Raw genomic sequence first — 16,066 nt, forward strand, 5'->3', positions numbered from 1 at the left:
ATGTATTAATATCTTATATAGGAAGGTAATATATTAATTTCTTTTAGGGTTAAAATCTTGAATTTCCATTTATACCTGTTTCCCAACCTTGGCCCCTTCCTTGCCTATCACATTCTTGATTACAATACAGCACGTCGTTTTATATCTTATCTAGTATCCTACTCCCATTTTCAGACTTGCCGGTACTGGCTCAACATCTTGGAAAACATATTTGTACGCTTTCTGAAGATTATCACCCTCCTTTTGGCCTGCTAAATAAGCATCCAGCCTGTCCTTATGCAACTTTCCATACCCCTTCTTCACGTTATGTCCATCCCCAGGCTCAGAAACAACGTCTTGGATCCATGGCTCGGGATGTTTCCAAGCTGTATCACTACTATCAGGCGTTATACCATGGATTGTAGAAGTCTCTTGAGTCACAGTGTCGACTTCCGAATAGCTAGTCTGCGATCCGAACTGTGCACTGTTGTTGAGCCAATCTTCTAGAGGTGGCGGAGGACCTGGCGGTGGGCTGCGTAGTGTTGATGATCTGCTCTTGCCAGTGGGTATAGGGACATCCTGTGATGATAGTGTCTCGCGAGGAGCCAGGTCTAGAGATGGGGTTGGATTCGTGCCCCTGATGCTTCGTCCTCGTAGACGTGCTGGTTTAGGGGGCTTGTAGAATCGTCGGGACGGCCCGCATGGAGGTGGACCTTGGGCGTAACTTGATGTCTCTTCCACTTCCAGTGTTTCCCCATTACTGAACTGTCTGGCGCTCGGGAATGGATTGGGAGCTGTAGTGAATGGGTCTGGTCTGGGGCGGACGTGTCGGCGAGAGTATTGACCAGTGTGTGCAGGGCGGTGCATCAAGATCTCGTTGTACGGAGAGTGCATCAGTCTATCCATGACAGCATCAGCTATCTGGTCAACCAAATCCTCAATCCGCGAGGTATCTGCTTTTTGATACGCCTGTTGCTGCTGTCTCTCAAACATACTGCGTCGAGAATTCCGTACGGGTTCAGAGGGATGTTGAGTATTGGTTCCGGGTCTGCTGGTAGTCCCCTCATCACCGCTTTCAGATCCTGAACCCCACGGATCAGGAGCTTCAGGATGCTTCCCTTTCCATGAAGGAGTCGGTGAGACACCTGGGAGCTTTACCGAAGCGCTTGATGCAGAGCGTACAGTTGAGACAGTGGCGTGGCGCGGCTGTGTACTGGATCGAGGTATCGAGAGCTGACCCTTCTCTGTCGGTAACATACTCCTCTCAGCATCTGCTTCATTCCGCGTCTCTATCAACCATCCCTGCCTCTCCTTTGATCCTATAGATTCTCCGTCTGTGACCAAATCGTGCAGGACTCGCTTCTTGGTTAGATTCACGATCTCGTCCATGCTCTGGATCATCTTTAATTTTGCGAGCCTTTCAAGATCTTCACTTTGCTTTACCTTTGCATCTCGTTCCGCAAGCTCAGCTCTCTTCTCCATTTCGACCTTCAATCTGACTTCCTTTTCAAGATTCACTGCAAACTCGTTGAATCTCTTTGATCTCTCTTCTTCCGCTTCACGTTCAGCCCGCAGTCTCTCCACGGCTGCTCTCTCAGCCTCTGCCATGGTTCGGGCATGTTCTGCTGCTCTTCTTTCCTGAGCTTGTCTTTCGGTCTCCATTCTCTCTTTTGCTGCCTTTTCTGCATCGAGCTTAGCTCTTTCGATTTCCTTCTTAGCTTCCTCTTGGGCGAGTCTCATGTCCTCCATTCTTCGGTGAAAAGCCTCCTCAGCTTCCTTTCGAATCTTGGCCTCTGCCTCCCTTTGCTCTTCAGCTGCTTTTGCCTTCGCCTCCATGGTTTTAATTTCATTAAGCTGTGCTAATAGAGCCATCTTCTCTGGATCTTCTCTCGGCGGAGAAGGAATTCTGGGACGGGGGGTCGGGGGAGGAGATGATGCTACAGATAGACCTGTATGTATGCGAGGTTGAATGTTGTGAATCCTTGGTGCATAGGTTCCAAAAGGTACATGTTGGTTATATTGATGATGCTCTGGAGGAACATTGTGTCCGTATGGATAGACATTTGGTTGGGTGCCGTTGCCAGATACACCAACACCCTGCATGTTTGGGGCCGTAGGATATTGTACGTTGTAAGAGGGATATGACCTAGGATCATGCATTCCGTGCGTTCCATATCCTTCGGTTGGCTGATAGTTTGGATGCTGTGGTTGAGTTGGTGCTTGACCCGCACCTTGGTATGTATACTGATGTTGAACCAAGGGGTGACCACCTAGACCAGCGTTACTCCAGCCTTGAGACATATCCTTCGTATTATGATGCTTTGGCAGATCTGTGTCACGAGCAGTTGACGATGTCGACGGATTCTCTGGGGCTGCAGAAGCTGAAGCACTATCGGATGGTTGAATCTCGTCTTCGTCGTCAAACCAATCACCAGAGTCATCACTGTAGTTCTGCTCGTTATTTTCGGAAGAAACATCTGTCTCCACTGTTGTCCTCTTGCTCGAGGGACGCTGGTGTTTGAAACGGACTGGGCCTGATGGTCTTTGTTTGAGCATGATATTGGACAATCCTCCCAGGAGCTTGCACTAAAGATTGGGACAACTTGACAGTAGAATAGCGGTGTGATCCAGCAAGTCAACTGGTGGAATGAGATGGAGAAAGATGTTGTTGGATAGAAAGAAGGTAGCGCAGAGTTGCCTTCAGAGATTCCTCTAAGACCTCAGGGCAGGCTGGGAAGGTTGCAGCGGCAAGGCAGTTTCAACCCCTCTGGATGGTCTCACAACGGATCTTTGTCCTGTTCGGGCGTTTCTTGGCGTGCGGCTGAGTATGCACCAAGTAGGCATTGCAGAATGACCTGCCTTTTGAGCGTGTCAGAAGACTTCAGAGCGTACTTCCAAGAGACGAAAAAGCTTGGACAGCTCTAGGTTAATTTAGAATAGATTTTGATGAGCTCAGTGAGCTTTTTGATTAGATTGTTTCCGACCCTTAATTCAGAGTCTCAAGTTTTCTGCCTTTTAAGCGCCGGGGTTTCCGGCCCCCACGTTTGGCCTCCCAGGCCTCCGATACCAGAGCAGGGATCTCTATAACCGACAGACTTAGTGCTTATGCCTATGTTTCAGCCTGATTCCAATCACACAATTGTTCTTACAACCGAGGCAGAGACAGATAGACGAGTCAAAAGATCTTCTATGCTTCCAATATCCAAAGATTGATGGTTGACAGACGTATGAAATGGCATCAACAATATCTGGAGGGTCAAAGCCTGACATTTCAGCCCAGAATCATGCATCGGGATGTCAGTATCTAGGCCCTGGAGATGGAGACCAAAACGTGGTGAGCAGTAATGGCGTTCAGTTCAACGATCGTAGTGATCACCGACAGTACACTACATTTGCACTCAACCTGCAAACAGATGTTCAAGGAATCCCATCTGTCTGGAATCTGGCTCAAGCCCTGAGAGCATCCAAGACTGAGCCGAATGAGCCAACCGGTAAGTTATACAACGGCAGTACAGGATATTCACTAACGTTCTGAAGCAACCGTCTTGATTGACTGGGTGATGCGCCAGGCTGAATGCTCACCTCTGGACGTTAATCGTCAGCACCTTGAAATTGTTAACCAGGCGACACCGGACACTGGTAAATGGATACTTGATAACCAGGAGATACAACAGTGGCAGGACCCTTCTATCACGTCTCATCGCTGTCTTGGAATCTACGGGATTCGTGAGTTATACCATAAAGCTAATAAACCATGGGACTCATGCTAAAGACGCTGTTGTGAAGTGGGATCCGGAAAGACAGTGCTTGTGTTCGTTCCCATCTACTCGCTACCAAAGCCCAAGCTTACAACTCAGGTCGCTTATAATAGATGCCATAAAAGCTGAGATCAAAGAGAAAAGTGATACTGCTTGCATCTACTTCTACTTTCATGAGGGAGATGATAAGTCGCCTCCAGCTGCCCGAATATGGTCAACGTTGCTTCTCCAACTTCTACAACATCAAGGGACTACAGATCTCGCTCAAGATCTGAAATCCAAGTATAACAACTCATTTCGTGGTACAGCTCCCATTCACCCAATAGAATACTTCAATTTGTTCAAAGCGCAGGCCTCGAAGTTTAAAATAGTCTACCTGATTATTGATGCATTGGACAGCTGCACAAATAGTGAGGGAGAAAGAACTCGGCAGAGAATGCAAGAAGCGCTTAGAAAGTTGCCGCAGAATATTCGATTTCTCTTTACTTCGAGAAGTGACTCCCTTATACGCGACCTTGGAATTAGTCAACGACTACATATAACACCACATGAGAGCGATATAAGAAGATATGTCACAGACCAGATCAACAGGGACTTGGAACTTCATCGAGTATTGGCAGATGCAGCTTACCAAGATGAAGTGATTACTAGGGTTACTGAATTGACTTTGAAGAGTGGAATGTAAGTTGGGGGGATATTACCCTTTCGAATATGAAGACTAAGCAATCCTAGGTTCCTTCTAGCCAAGCTTCACCTACATGACCTCAGTAACCAGGGTACCTTGACAGATATCAAAGAGGCCCTTAAACAACTACCTGCTTCGTCATCACGCGCGTTCGAAGCATCTATTCGAAGGATTCTTTCCAGTGACAACGCCTTCGAAACTGAACTAGCCAAGCATGTTTTTACCTGGGCGGTAAATGCCAAAGTTGGCCTGACCGTGGATCAAGTCCGTGATAGCTTCGCCTTACAGAAAAGTCAGGGAACTCAATACCAAGACTCACGGCCACCGAGAGATGCAATTCTGTCTTCCTGTGCTGGCTTGATAGTGGAAGATCACGAAACAAAGACTTTAAGACTTGTGCACGAGTCACTGAAGAATCACCTACAGAGACATGAAGTCTTCTATAAGCACCCGGACTTGACAATATCCAAAATATGCTTAACGTCTCTTTTGCTGAAAGGGTCTGGTCCGTTGCACAGCCCACTTCTCGTCTACTCTGCAACTTATTGGTGTTCCCACATTTGCAAGCCCTTCGGCTCAGAGTTGCAGAAACTGGTAAAGAGATTCTTGTCAGACAGTGTCAGTTTGTCCAGAGCGTTCGGGTTGATTCCAGGAGTCTCAGGCGGCAACTTTGACGGGATGACCGGGTTACACGCGGCGGTATACTTCAATCGCCTCACGTGGATCAAACGCCTTCTGAAGTCTGGCATAGACATCAATTCTCGATCCTCAAACGGTCAAACGGCTTTGCACTGGGCGGCAATACATGGCAGACACAAGCTTCTAACCTACTTGGTCCAAAAGTCTGCAGACACCAACATTCAGGACAAGTCTGGTGATACAGCTTTGCACAAGTTACTCATGGGACCTACCACTGAGGGCTTACGAGCTGTCCGTTCTCTTATTCGTGGAGGCGCTAGGATCGATCTCAAAGGGAGCAAGGGGCTAACGCCTTTATCATCTGCTATTCGTTATGGCCCGACTTCGATAGCTCTTCTGCTGATCAAAAGTCAGAAAGATGTTAACGTTGAGGTTACAGCAGGATGGACTTCGCTGAGGGAGGTCTTTTATCATGCTCACGAGATGATTCATAGGTTGAGCCATAATAATAGCTCTTCTGATGACGGATGGACGCCTCTCAGAGACGCAGTGAGGAATCACGTCTACTGCCTGATACACTTTCTCCTGAACAGAGGTGTGGATCTCAATCGCCCTACGAGTGATGGGTGGCTACCAGTGCTCCATATCGTTAAAGGTGGAAGCTCAGTAGTCCTCCAACGTTTGCTAGAGCGGCAACCAAACCCAGCTGATGCCAATCAACGAGATGTAAAGGATGGGAAATCTGCTCTTCATTGGGCTTTTTATTACAAACAACACTCTGCGATCAGATTGTTAATAGAGCACGGAGCAAATGTGAACGAAAAAGACCCTGAGGGATGGACACCGCTCATCCAGGCTATTTGTGAGAAGAACGAGGACTTGGTCTGGCTACTAATCAAAAAAGGCGCCCAGGTCGATCAGAAGGATGCAAAGGGGTGGCTACCTCTGCACTATGCCATTGAGTTCAGGAGCACTGGCGTAGTCTGGCTTTTGATATTGAATGGAGCCGATGTGAAGCTCAGGCACATCAACATCCCCAGTGTTCTTGATCTGGCACTGCAAAAGGCTGAATATTCTTTTGCATGGTTGCTCTGTCAGCATGGGGCCGATATCAATGAGGTGGATGAGAAAGGCATGACTAGATTGCATCGAGCTTCTTATAGCGGACGGGTGAAGGACGTGGAGTTCCTCCTTACTAATGGCGTCGAGCCTGGGATGAAGGATACGGCTGGATTCACTGCACTCCACTATGCAGTGCTGGGAGGCTCGGAGGCGGTAGTGAGGCTTCTTGCATCAAGATGTTCTCTGAGGGAGGTCATTGACGAGCCTGATGTCAAGGGTAACACAGCGTTAATACTCGCAACCTTACGACGAAATAAGCCCATGGTGCGAGCTCTCGTTGACAATGCGGCATCTCTCGAACTTCAAGATTCAGCTGGCGTGACGGCACTCCATCATGCTGCCAGGCTAGGTTTTGAAGGTGGCGTCAAATTGATCATCAATCAATCTCTGGATATTAACATGCCAGACAAACAAGGTTACACGGCTGTCCATCATGCAGTCAACAGCACCGAGGCGAGCAGCCACACGATTAGGCTTCTCAAGGAAGCCGGAGCGGACTTGGACGTACAGGACCATGCTGGGCTCACGCCGTTGATGTTAGCAGTTCATCTCGGAATGTTCCCTGAGGCGCGACAGCTTTTGTCCCAGGGAGCCGACCGCCATGTAAGGAATGCACAGGGTTGGTCAGCGATCGATGTGCTTAAATCTCCAGGGCACCAGAGTAGGAAACATAATCAGATCAGAGTTTGGCTTGAGGAATCATCCTCAAACTCTTCTTTTGAAGGTTCGAATTCCGGATATGGACTGTATGGCGATGACTATTATGATGACTTATAGAAGTACCTAACATAATTCTCATCGCTTGTATACCAGACTCTCATCTTGATCAATGGATCATGTTTGCGTAAAATTGAATGTTCCGCCATGAAAGTTCCCGTTAACTTGCGTGGCCGTATTACTTGCAATGTTCTGATCTCCCTGTCCTGTATGAACATACTGCTTCCCAATCCCAGTATTATTCAGCACCATTGATGGTTCCCTGCCCACAGTTCTATCCATACCCATACCCATCAACTCTTTAATTTGCTCTCTCGTAGCAGCCTTGACAACATGGTTCAGCGTGAGAACCTGCAGATCCCCAAGGATCCCCTCAACCAGTACATTGGCTTTGTCAACCTGGGGAAAAGACTTCACAGCCCTAAGATATCTATGCGTTCGTGTCGCTCCACTTGGGGGTACCATGGCCTCAAAAATATGATGGAGCTGCGTTGCTTTGTCGCTACATGCTTGCAGAACGGCTTCAAGAGCAGCGTAGGATTCTGGTGGATGAGAGTCTTTTTGGATGCCGTGAGCGGCTATCGTGAGGCTCTCTTGTATGAGGGGGAGGCGAGACGCTGCATCTCGAAGTGATGGGGGTAGACCCGAAGAGTCCTTGGCGGTCTTGTAAAGAGTGATCGTAGCCTCGATAACAGTGATGGCACCGGAAATGATGCCCAGAACCTCTGCTCCCGACATGGTAGTATCTCAGCTGCTTTAATCCCTCAGATGAGTCAATGATGCGGAGGGGTGCTGTGACTGGGGTGAATGAATGCTTAACCTTGTCTAGCAGCAGTGATTTACAACCTGGCTAGGCTGTGACTGTAAGGCTTTTTGCTGAGGGTTGAAAACCTCTGTAAATCCCAAACACAATAGGATTATGCCTTGTCCTTTTCAGAATGGCGTTGTGCCCGAGCGGGGGTATTTATGCAGTCAGCATGCAACCCCCTCGTCACGCATGCAGCCCTCTGCAGAGAGCAAGAAAACTCCATACCTGTCAAAAACAATTAGTCAAAAGATCGTCTAAACTTATCCTAAAATTACCGAACCTTTTATGTCGCTTAGGATTGAGTTCCTGCCTTGAGAGTCAGCGACTCGGGGATAGCACCTAATCCTTGCGCCGAGCGCTTATGCCGCCAAGTCTTATGCGGTGGCTGAGCTGCACAGGTTTCCTTTTATTGAGGTCCAGTATGAATGTCACTTCGTCGGCAATCTCCCATCTGAAAATCCATCGAGATTACTTTTCAAGTCCCAATAGCCCAACTATCAGCAATCCTACGTATCAATAAACTTCACCCCAGATAACAAGCGGCTCAACCGAAAATGTCAAACCCAGAAGTTAGCAAGCAGCAAGCCCTGAGGGCTCTTGAGACGACAATTTTCGTGCTTGGTCAGGCGATAGAATCATGTTGCATAGCCGAAAGTGCTCCGGATATCCCTAAAGCCTTCTCGATAGTGGCAAAGCATCTCCCAATTGTAGAGCAAGTTTTCAGCTCAGCACGAAATCACTTAAAGTCAAGCAAGGAGGAAACAGAACAACTGAAAGAGTTATACCCGGTCGTAAAGCATGTCTCAGACGAGGGCTGTGGACAATTACGATCCATTGAGAATCTTTTTGACACAGTTACACAAGATGGAGAGAAGATGAAGCGCTATGCCTCGGCGGTCAAGAGTGGCGATGGGAAGAAAGTCGAGACGATCATGGTAGAGCTACTCACCAACGCAAGTCTCGTGGCAGTGGATCCTCTCGTAAGCCAAGACAACATCGAGACTTTGCAGCGGGCCCTAGAAGAAGTGAAGAAACTCCCCCCTTCCCTGGAGGAAGATCGCAGCGCTGGAGTGGTATTGAACAATAGCGGATCGGGCAATCAGTTTTATCACGGTGGAAGAGGGAATCAAAATCATTGCTCAGGCGGATTTCAGGTGAATGGGGATAATCAGAACGCCAGGTATACATACGCGGAGAAACCCAAGGCAGATGAATAGGACGATCAGTTGTAAGAAATGATTTGCAGAATGAATACAATTCGTTATCATCTGCACTATTCCAAAACTCTCCATGTTACAGCCGGGCTAGTTCAGTATGCATCATCTTCCAGCATCCCAAAGGCGAATGGATCACAACCAGTGTCCTGAATCGCGGAACTCCCATTTGGTATAGAGACCATTTTCATCCTCTCGAGCCCCTGCCTCAATCGATGCATGTGTACCATTTTGATGAGTCCTGCGATGATTCGACTCCAATACGGCTACTGGTCGGTTACTCTGCGTATACGCTGGAGCCAGTTCTTGCGAGCGCGGATGCTACACGTCTCGACATGTACTCGGATGTCGATGATCTTTCTAGGTTGGAACTCGAAGTTCCCTCTGAAGGGAATCTCTCCCCATCTGAGGTCATTCTCCACCATGCTCTTACTGTACCCGGAAATCTTCGCGCGGTGAAACACCTTTTGATTGAGGAGGCCTGGGAGCAGGCGTTTGCTGATGGAGATATCACTGTCGAGTACGCGTAGTGTCTGGCCTTCGAATCCGCTCGGTCCTTTTACAATGGAAAAGCTCCTGTCGTCGTGGCTCGCATCAAGCCACCAACAACTATGCAAGTTCCTCATCAAAAGTCACCCAACCTCGAACAATGCGTCGACCCTGGTCAGCTCCATGGACCCGAAAATCGCCGCTTTCGAGAAATCCTTCCTTCCATTGTACGGCATCACTGCATCAACTATGCACCTGCGACATTTCTCTACCGTGCTCCTTACGTTTCTAATATGAAATACCCATCTAGATTTTACTCGAATCTCGCTGCTTTCGCCAAAGCTCAACCCGAAGACAAGTTCAACGCGACGGCAATGCTTTTCGCTACTGAGCTCTGGGTTACTATCTTTGAGAGCCCTACTAAACGCATAGAGCCGCATGCTATAGAGCCAGTTCCTGAGGTTTCTCTGGCAGTCTTCTTGGTCTACTTCGAACACTGGCTGAAGATTCATGAGCACCTTCAGTGTATCGCCTTTGCTCACCCTTTTCGAGTCATACAACTCATGTACACCAACGATATTCTGACAGATGGTGGCAGTGCTTTTCTCATTGACGAGTCCGCTATTGATTCTGACCGAGTGTGCGAGCTTATAAACGAGGCTGAGGCGATTGATCATAACATTCGTGTCGACGAACGCGTGGATATTTTTCCCTTCATGATCAATGGTACCAAGATGGTTCTCCCTCAGGACTACTCCGGCACATTTCGTTTATCTCCGACTGAACTGGCGTTGCTTGGCATGCCCGATCTGCGAATCCTGAATCACCCATCACTACCGACCACGGACGACGCCGAGATCGAAATCGCCATCCCCGAAGCGATTGCCCAGATCACCTTTGGCAAAGAAATCACGAGCGACTACCCCTTCACTAGCTTCTTCTTCGATACGACCAAGGATGGTCCGACATCTCTGTTCGGAAGTAACCTGAAGTCCGGCACTATCTGGACACACGAGGTTCAGATGTATACACGCCCGTCAGATCTTCCGATTGAAGCGTACTTCAAACGAAACATGATTGATGCCTGGTCTCGACTTCTCGATCGACGCATGGCCTGGCTTGAGACGCTTGGTGTGCTGGGGAAAATTCGAGTTCGGGCTGGTGAAGATGGTTTACCTGGCTACCATGGCATGCCATCGGAGGATGAAAGCCGCAACATCGATGATGCAGCCATGGAGAAGATGGTAGAGCGGGCGCTGGAAGATCCCAGGAACAGGATTGTCGATGAAACAAAAGGATATATGGGATGGTGCTCCGAAAAATATCAATGAGGGACTCAAGGTAAAACGAAAGGTAATACTGTGATTCAATTGGGTTGTCTATAATTTGGACTGTATGGACGGGGATTATCTTGGACTTGGGAAAGTATGAAGGACATGTGACGGTCGAAAACGATGGCGAAATGATTGAAGAGAGCCGTGGTTGTGCGAACAGTGGACGCGACAGAGAATGAACCCCGTCGTGTTGATTGAGGCTGGCGATGTGAAAACGATGTTGATATGTACTACATTCTAGCTGTTGAAATGGATGGGATACAATGCATCAAAATTATTCCATGTTCACATCGGGTAACCATTAATGAGTTTTGAAGACAAGACAAACAATCAATAGTATATTTACGCTCTATAGAACTTCGTTTAGAAGATAGAGTTATCTCCACATGAGAAAACTCCTCCAATGCCATCCTTGTGGAGAGCAAAGAGATCCAGCAGCTCAGTGATAGCCGCCCATAGTCCACCCGCATTCATGAACAGCGTAAGTGCTATCATGACAACATTTCCTACCGTGAGCAAACCTTTCTGCCACGTTGAGAAATAAAGACCCTTGTTAAGATGCAGCCAGAAAATGGCCGCAAATCCATAAGTAAACCACGGAATCGTCGTAGCAGCCGTAATCGACAAAATCGAGTCAAAGATAGGAATGACGTTCGAGATGACAAAGATCAGAACCCAAAATCCTGTGACCGACAAGATCCATGTCACCCAAGACTTGATGCTGTTGTCTGTGACTTGGTGCGTTGCGCGCATTTGTCGCATCGCGGTAACGTAGACGTATTTGCAGCCCGTGTGGCCGATTGAGAGGGCTGTTGCTACGACGGCTGGGAGGATGATTCCGTAGGCGACCTTTGCGGGAATGGAGGAAGCGGCGGAGAGGACGGGGGATGTTGTGAGATCGCCGGCGAGACAGTAGAGGGCGACGGCCATGGCAATGTAGAAGAGGGTGCTGACGATTTCGAGGACTGCGAGGGCGAAGCGGAAGTCTTTTGCGGGATCTCGCATTTCGGCCATGTATGAGCTGATTATTGTTAGCTTCGCTCCATTGGTCTCGAAGAGGTGAACTTACGGGAATGTGAATGTGCCAGCGTATGAGAATACAACTCTCAAGCATGCATTAAGACCATCGCGAAACGTAGGGTTTCCAACAACTTTGATCTCCTTATGCCAACCTTCCGGCGCAGTCGCAGGTCCCGAAACAGCCAAGCTGATCAAAACGATCAAACAAGCCGCCACGACACTAACAGCGTTGGGAATTCCCGCCTTTGAAACAAACTTCATCGTCCGCGGTATCGACAAAAGATAACACGCGATACACGCCACGAGAATCCAGATAACAGTACACGTCGCATGACTACTAAGCGTATTCAGCGCAACTGATAGCGTAACTGTAGCTGAAGCAACGATGAAGACGACTTGAATCATCATGACGAAGCCAGCGAAGGACTCAAACCACGCGCCGCCGACGATGCGGGTCATTTCGACGATACTGACGACATTGGGGTGTTTGCGGTAGAATTGGAGGAGTTCGTATGCGGCGTACCACGATAGCGCGCCGATGCCGAGGATTGCGATTATGCCGGGCACGATTCCGAGGGTTTTTATCGTTGAGGGGAGGGATAAGATTCCAAGACCGAGTTGGTTCGTGAAGAGGATTAGGACGGTGTCCCATCGTCCAAGAGTTCTGTAATTCTTCCCGCCTTGATCGAAGATATTGCCCTTTTCCTCAGTGCCAGCAGGAACGGCTTGGAAATCCGTGTCATCTTTTGGAGGCTCTGTGTCTGAGGCGCTGGACTCGGGGGGGTTGTTTGTCAGTGGTGAAGGCTCAGCGGGCTTTTTTGAAAAGTTCATGATGCCCATTGTGAAGTGCTACGGTCCTGCGTAGCTACCGACTTCCAATTGTGAGGTGATGGAGGCTGGAGGAGGACAGTGAATTGGGAAAGGAGGTAGAAGGTGAAAAGGAAAAGTCAATGGAAGGTTCATGGGCAGACTTGACGTTATTAGCGGCCCGTAGTTCTCCATATATCACCCTTTTATTATGTTATACCCCAGGCCGAAAGACCTCCGATCGGAGGTTGTGGCGGGAGCTATGATGTACATTTTTGGTGGTTCGACGGGGAAAATGAGCCCCGAGGGTCCGGGTGTGCCCAATTACAGCTGTAGCATTACAAGAGTTGGAATTACTCAAAAGGATAGCTTGTCGTAGACCCCGTGGGGGAAGACAACTCGCTCAGTTCATTACGTGATAACCTCGTCTGTAACACAGGATAGGAAGGTCCCTTGATGAGAGCTTGAAGGTAGGTAATCTCAGGATGCTGAGGTTTTGTAGATACCTGCCTGCCGATTGGTCCTCGGCCACCCCGGCAGATCCGCCGGATGGAGCACCGGAATAGTGGGGCCTTTGCCTCCGTCAACCTTCAATTTTGCAGCCGGTGGAGCATTACGTATGTCCGAATATCCGGACTCGACTCCGTACGGCATTCATTTCGCTCTATTGCCACTACAAGCCTACCTTCTACCGAGGAACCTAAAAGTTTAAAATTCTTGCAGGAAGTTTTTAAGGTTATGTCAGCCTTGATTTTAAATCAGCTCAGGTCAAAAACAACATCTGACAGTGGACCCCCCCCCCTACTCGTGTTTTTGGTATTTCTTTTACGTAGAAAATGGAGCCGAAAAAGCTGGGCATTCTACAGTTTTTACATACGCGAAATCCACATTCATGTTCCGATCGGAGGTTGACGGTGGAGTTGGGTGACATGATGAAAACTAGGATGGAAAAAAAATCCTTCTGGGAATGTTCTAAGCTACGGGCCGCGTGAAGATCCTTGCGTAACGCGTGAAGTTAGCGGTGGTGAGAAATGGTTGGTGGATTGAGGTGAGGCGGGTTTATGGTTATTCCTGTAATTTAAATGTCCGAGACCGTTGGAGCTTATGGCTAGAGGAGGAAGGTAAGCCGCAAAGAGCGAGATCCGTGTTCGGCGCCCTTTTGTTGCCCAGCTTGTCAAGCTGTTGTAAGGCGAGAAGTGGTCCGACGTCACCTTGGCGATTTCAGCGACGGTTTCTTTCACGCAGCATGGAAGGAATGGTGACTAATCATCATGTAATTCCCAATTGTCATCACTGTACACACCCGCTCCATTGACGGGAGGAACTGGAGGTCGGCGCGTTGGTAAAACTGGAGTGCGAGCGGAATTGGATACCTGCAGGGTAGTCTGCGACACTTGCGATCGAGTTGGCTGATCTGATAACCTTATTCCTCATCCTTGTGGCGTTTCATACACTGCAGCAGGGAAATGTCACCCTGTTGCAACATTCTTGACGATGCAACCTTCTTGCATACGCGAATGACCATCAGTTTCGGGAGCGTTGTCGTTGATCATAAGACCAATGAGATTGAACCTTGTCTGAGTTGGTGAAGCTCACTATTGGGCAATCAAGACAGCTCAGCTCCATTCCATGGCTTGCTATAAATCTAAGATACACCAAAAATCCGTAGTCACTGACGCTTCATTGCTCATGTCTTGATAGTGTTATAATTTATCAGTGAGCATTCAAGCATCAACTCAATTGGTCAATGACACCATACCCCCACCGGACAAATATCTTTCAACTCATGCAGTATCACCTTGGACAACCCTGGCAATCAGTCCTGAGGGTCTCGGCCCAAGACACATGCCGAATTAGAGATTCCGTCATCCGAGAGCGACTTCACAGCAGTTTCATGACCAATGACAACGAGTCTCTACGGCTAGAGGCTGCCAGCTGTTACGTGTCGCATCAAATATGGTGCTTACTATGACAAGTCTATAATGAAAAGGGTTCCCCCCCGGTCGAATATGAGAAGTCAGCACAAGCATATTGAAGAATGGGTTACATTAAGAAGAATTGCTTGTCTCGGCATCTACTAAGCTTATACCATATATGTTCCCTTAGACATTCCTGTTACCTGTAATTGGATCTCTTGGAAGACGGCTGCCACACGATCTAAGCCGAGCGCGAATATCTTCTTAACTCCGTCGATTTCTCACGTCAGCGAATCGCACACTACGAAAAGGTCCTAAGCGGCAAGGGGAGGCAAGAAAACTTAGGAGCTCTATCATAAGTGACAAAAAGATTTAGGTAATTTAGTATGGGTTTACTTACCTTGAGGCTAATTATTTTTGGCACCTACGCTTATGTTCAGATGCTTTCTTGCGGAACTCCGTTGGGCTCACGGATGCACCGCAGGACTTGGTATAAGTAACCAAATCTCACCAGATAAGCAGACTACATACCATCATCATCAATACTCACATCAAAATGTCTGAGTTTCCAGCTTACGCCAAACAACAAGAATGGAGAGATATCCAATCCTTCCTCCCCCAACGCCTCCACTTCACACCCGATCACTCTCCCACTGAAGAAGTATGGCATCACCGCGGCCACGCTCTCCATCTCGATAGATGGCGCAACCCCTCCGCCAGCGTCAGACTCATAATGCATCACGGCATGGGAACAAACGGGCGCATGATGTCAATGCTCCTCGGCGTGCCTCTGCACAAAGCAGGTTTTGAACTCGTCGCTATCGACATGCCAGGCTACGGCTGCACAGTTCCTAAAAAGGGCCATGTTTGGGATTATGAGGAGTGGGTTAACATCGCGAGTGAGTTTGTTGATCATGAGTATGAAAATGATAAACGGCCTATTGCACTTTATGGATTGAGTGCGGGGGGTGGTTTGACGTTTCATGTTGCGGGGATGAATGAGGGTGTTAGGGGGATTGTGGGCATGTGTTTTATGGATATGAGAATTCAGAGTGTTGCAGATGCTGCATGCCGAAATCTTTTCATGAGTCGTATCGGTGCACCGATGGGGAGGGTAATGCACGCTCTCGGTCTAGGTTGGATGTCAATGCCAATGTACATCACCGGTCGAATGTCAACACTCGTCAACAATCCTCAAGCCTTGGCAGCTTGTATGCGCGATAACAGTTCCGCGAACGCATGGGTATCGATGAGCTTTTTATCTTCCTTTACGACTTATGAGCCGGCCAAGGAACCGAAGGATTTTAATACGTGCCCGATTTTGCTGACGCAGCCGGCTGAGGATCGATGGACGCCGCTTTGGGTGTCGGAAGCGTTTTTGAGGGATGTTGATAAGGTCAAGGTCAAGACTGTTATGTTGGAGGGGGCGGGACATTATCCGCTTGAGGATCCGGGGTTGGGGCAGATGGTTGAGGCGATTGTTGCGTTTTTGAAGGATATTGAGCAAGAAGCGTGAGCCGTGATAAGGTTGAGGGGTCAAAAGAAGCTTTAGTCCCAGCACAAAGGTAAGAACAGAAA

General features: G+C 48.4%; 7 protein-coding genes across 7 annotated transcripts; 4 read left to right on the forward strand and 3 right to left on the reverse strand.

The window, feature by feature from the left end:
* Nucleotides 1–150: 150 nt before the first annotated feature.
* FOBCDRAFT_254905 (uncharacterized protein) lies at nt 151–2,535 on the reverse strand (the record flags this gene model as incomplete). The annotated part of the gene is made up of 1 exon (XM_031180467.2): nt 151–2,535. The coding sequence occupies one exon, from the start codon at nt 2,533–2,535 to the stop codon at nt 151–153; it is 2,385 nt and encodes a 794-aa protein (XP_031041235.2).
* Nucleotides 2,536–6,171: 3,636 nt separating this feature from the next.
* Nucleotides 6,172–6,624, forward strand: FOBCDRAFT_90252 (ankyrin repeat-containing domain protein; the record flags this gene model as incomplete). The annotated part of the gene is made up of 1 exon (XM_059612262.1): nt 6,172–6,624. A coding segment is annotated over one exon (453 nt), but the record flags the coding sequence as incomplete, so codon positions are not given.
* Nucleotides 6,625–6,977: 353 nt separating this feature from the next.
* FOBCDRAFT_209969 (uncharacterized protein) lies at nt 6,978–7,803 on the reverse strand. The gene has a single exon (XM_031180469.3). It carries the CDS (start codon nt 7,636–7,638, stop codon nt 7,018–7,020), a length of 621 nt encoding a protein of 206 aa, XP_031041237.2. The 5' UTR covers nt 7,639–7,803; the 3' UTR covers nt 6,978–7,017.
* A 349-nt stretch (nt 7,804–8,152) lies between these two features.
* On the forward strand, nt 8,153–9,452 carry FOBCDRAFT_313349 (uncharacterized protein; the record flags this gene model as incomplete). Its single annotated transcript, XM_054702639.2, has 2 exons — nt 8,153–8,888; nt 9,008–9,452. Exons 1-2 carry the CDS (start codon nt 8,263–8,265, stop codon nt 9,450–9,452), a joined length of 1,071 nt encoding a protein of 356 aa, XP_054558614.1. The 5' UTR covers nt 8,153–8,262.
* An 81-nt stretch (nt 9,453–9,533) lies between these two features.
* On the forward strand, nt 9,534–10,742 carry FOBCDRAFT_266484 (uncharacterized protein; the record flags this gene model as incomplete). The annotated part of the gene is made up of 1 exon (XM_031180471.2): nt 9,534–10,742. The coding sequence occupies one exon, from the start codon at nt 9,534–9,536 to the stop codon at nt 10,740–10,742; it is 1,209 nt and encodes a 402-aa protein (XP_031041239.2).
* A 321-nt stretch (nt 10,743–11,063) lies between these two features.
* FOBCDRAFT_254907 (transmembrane amino acid transporter protein-domain-containing protein) lies at nt 11,064–12,795 on the reverse strand. Its single transcript, XM_031180473.3, has 2 exons — nt 11,815–12,795; nt 11,064–11,766 (listed from the first exon to the last, which is right to left on the reverse strand). The coding sequence occupies exons 1-2, from the start codon at nt 12,603–12,605 to the stop codon at nt 11,109–11,111; spliced, it is 1,449 nt and encodes a 482-aa protein (XP_031041241.2). The 5' UTR covers nt 12,606–12,795; the 3' UTR covers nt 11,064–11,108.
* A 2,249-nt stretch (nt 12,796–15,044) lies between these two features.
* FOBCDRAFT_266486 (Alpha/Beta hydrolase protein) lies at nt 15,045–16,004 on the forward strand (the record flags this gene model as incomplete). Its single annotated transcript, XM_031180475.2, has 1 exon — nt 15,045–16,004. The coding sequence occupies one exon, from the start codon at nt 15,045–15,047 to the stop codon at nt 16,002–16,004; it is 960 nt and encodes a 319-aa protein (XP_031041243.2).
* Nucleotides 16,005–16,066: the final 62 nt, after the last annotated feature.

The sequence above is a fragment of the Fusarium oxysporum genome, chromosome I (genome assembly GCF_013085055.1).
Source record: "Fusarium oxysporum Fo47 chromosome I, complete sequence".
NCBI classification, from domain to species: domain Eukaryota; kingdom Fungi; phylum Ascomycota; class Sordariomycetes; order Hypocreales; family Nectriaceae; genus Fusarium; species Fusarium oxysporum.

Coding starts and splice junctions, on each gene's coding strand:
- FOBCDRAFT_209969 (XM_031180469.3), bottom strand. CDS start 7,638: ATGTCGGGAGCAGAGGTTCTGGGCATCATTTCCGGTGCCATCACTGTT.
- FOBCDRAFT_254907 (XM_031180473.3), bottom strand. CDS start 12,605: ATGGGCATCATGAACTTTTCAAAAAAGCCCGCTGAGCCTTCACCACTG. Junction 11,767..11,814: donor GCTGGCACATTCACATTCCC/GTAAGTTCACCT, acceptor AACAATAATCAG/CTCATACATGGCCGAAATGC.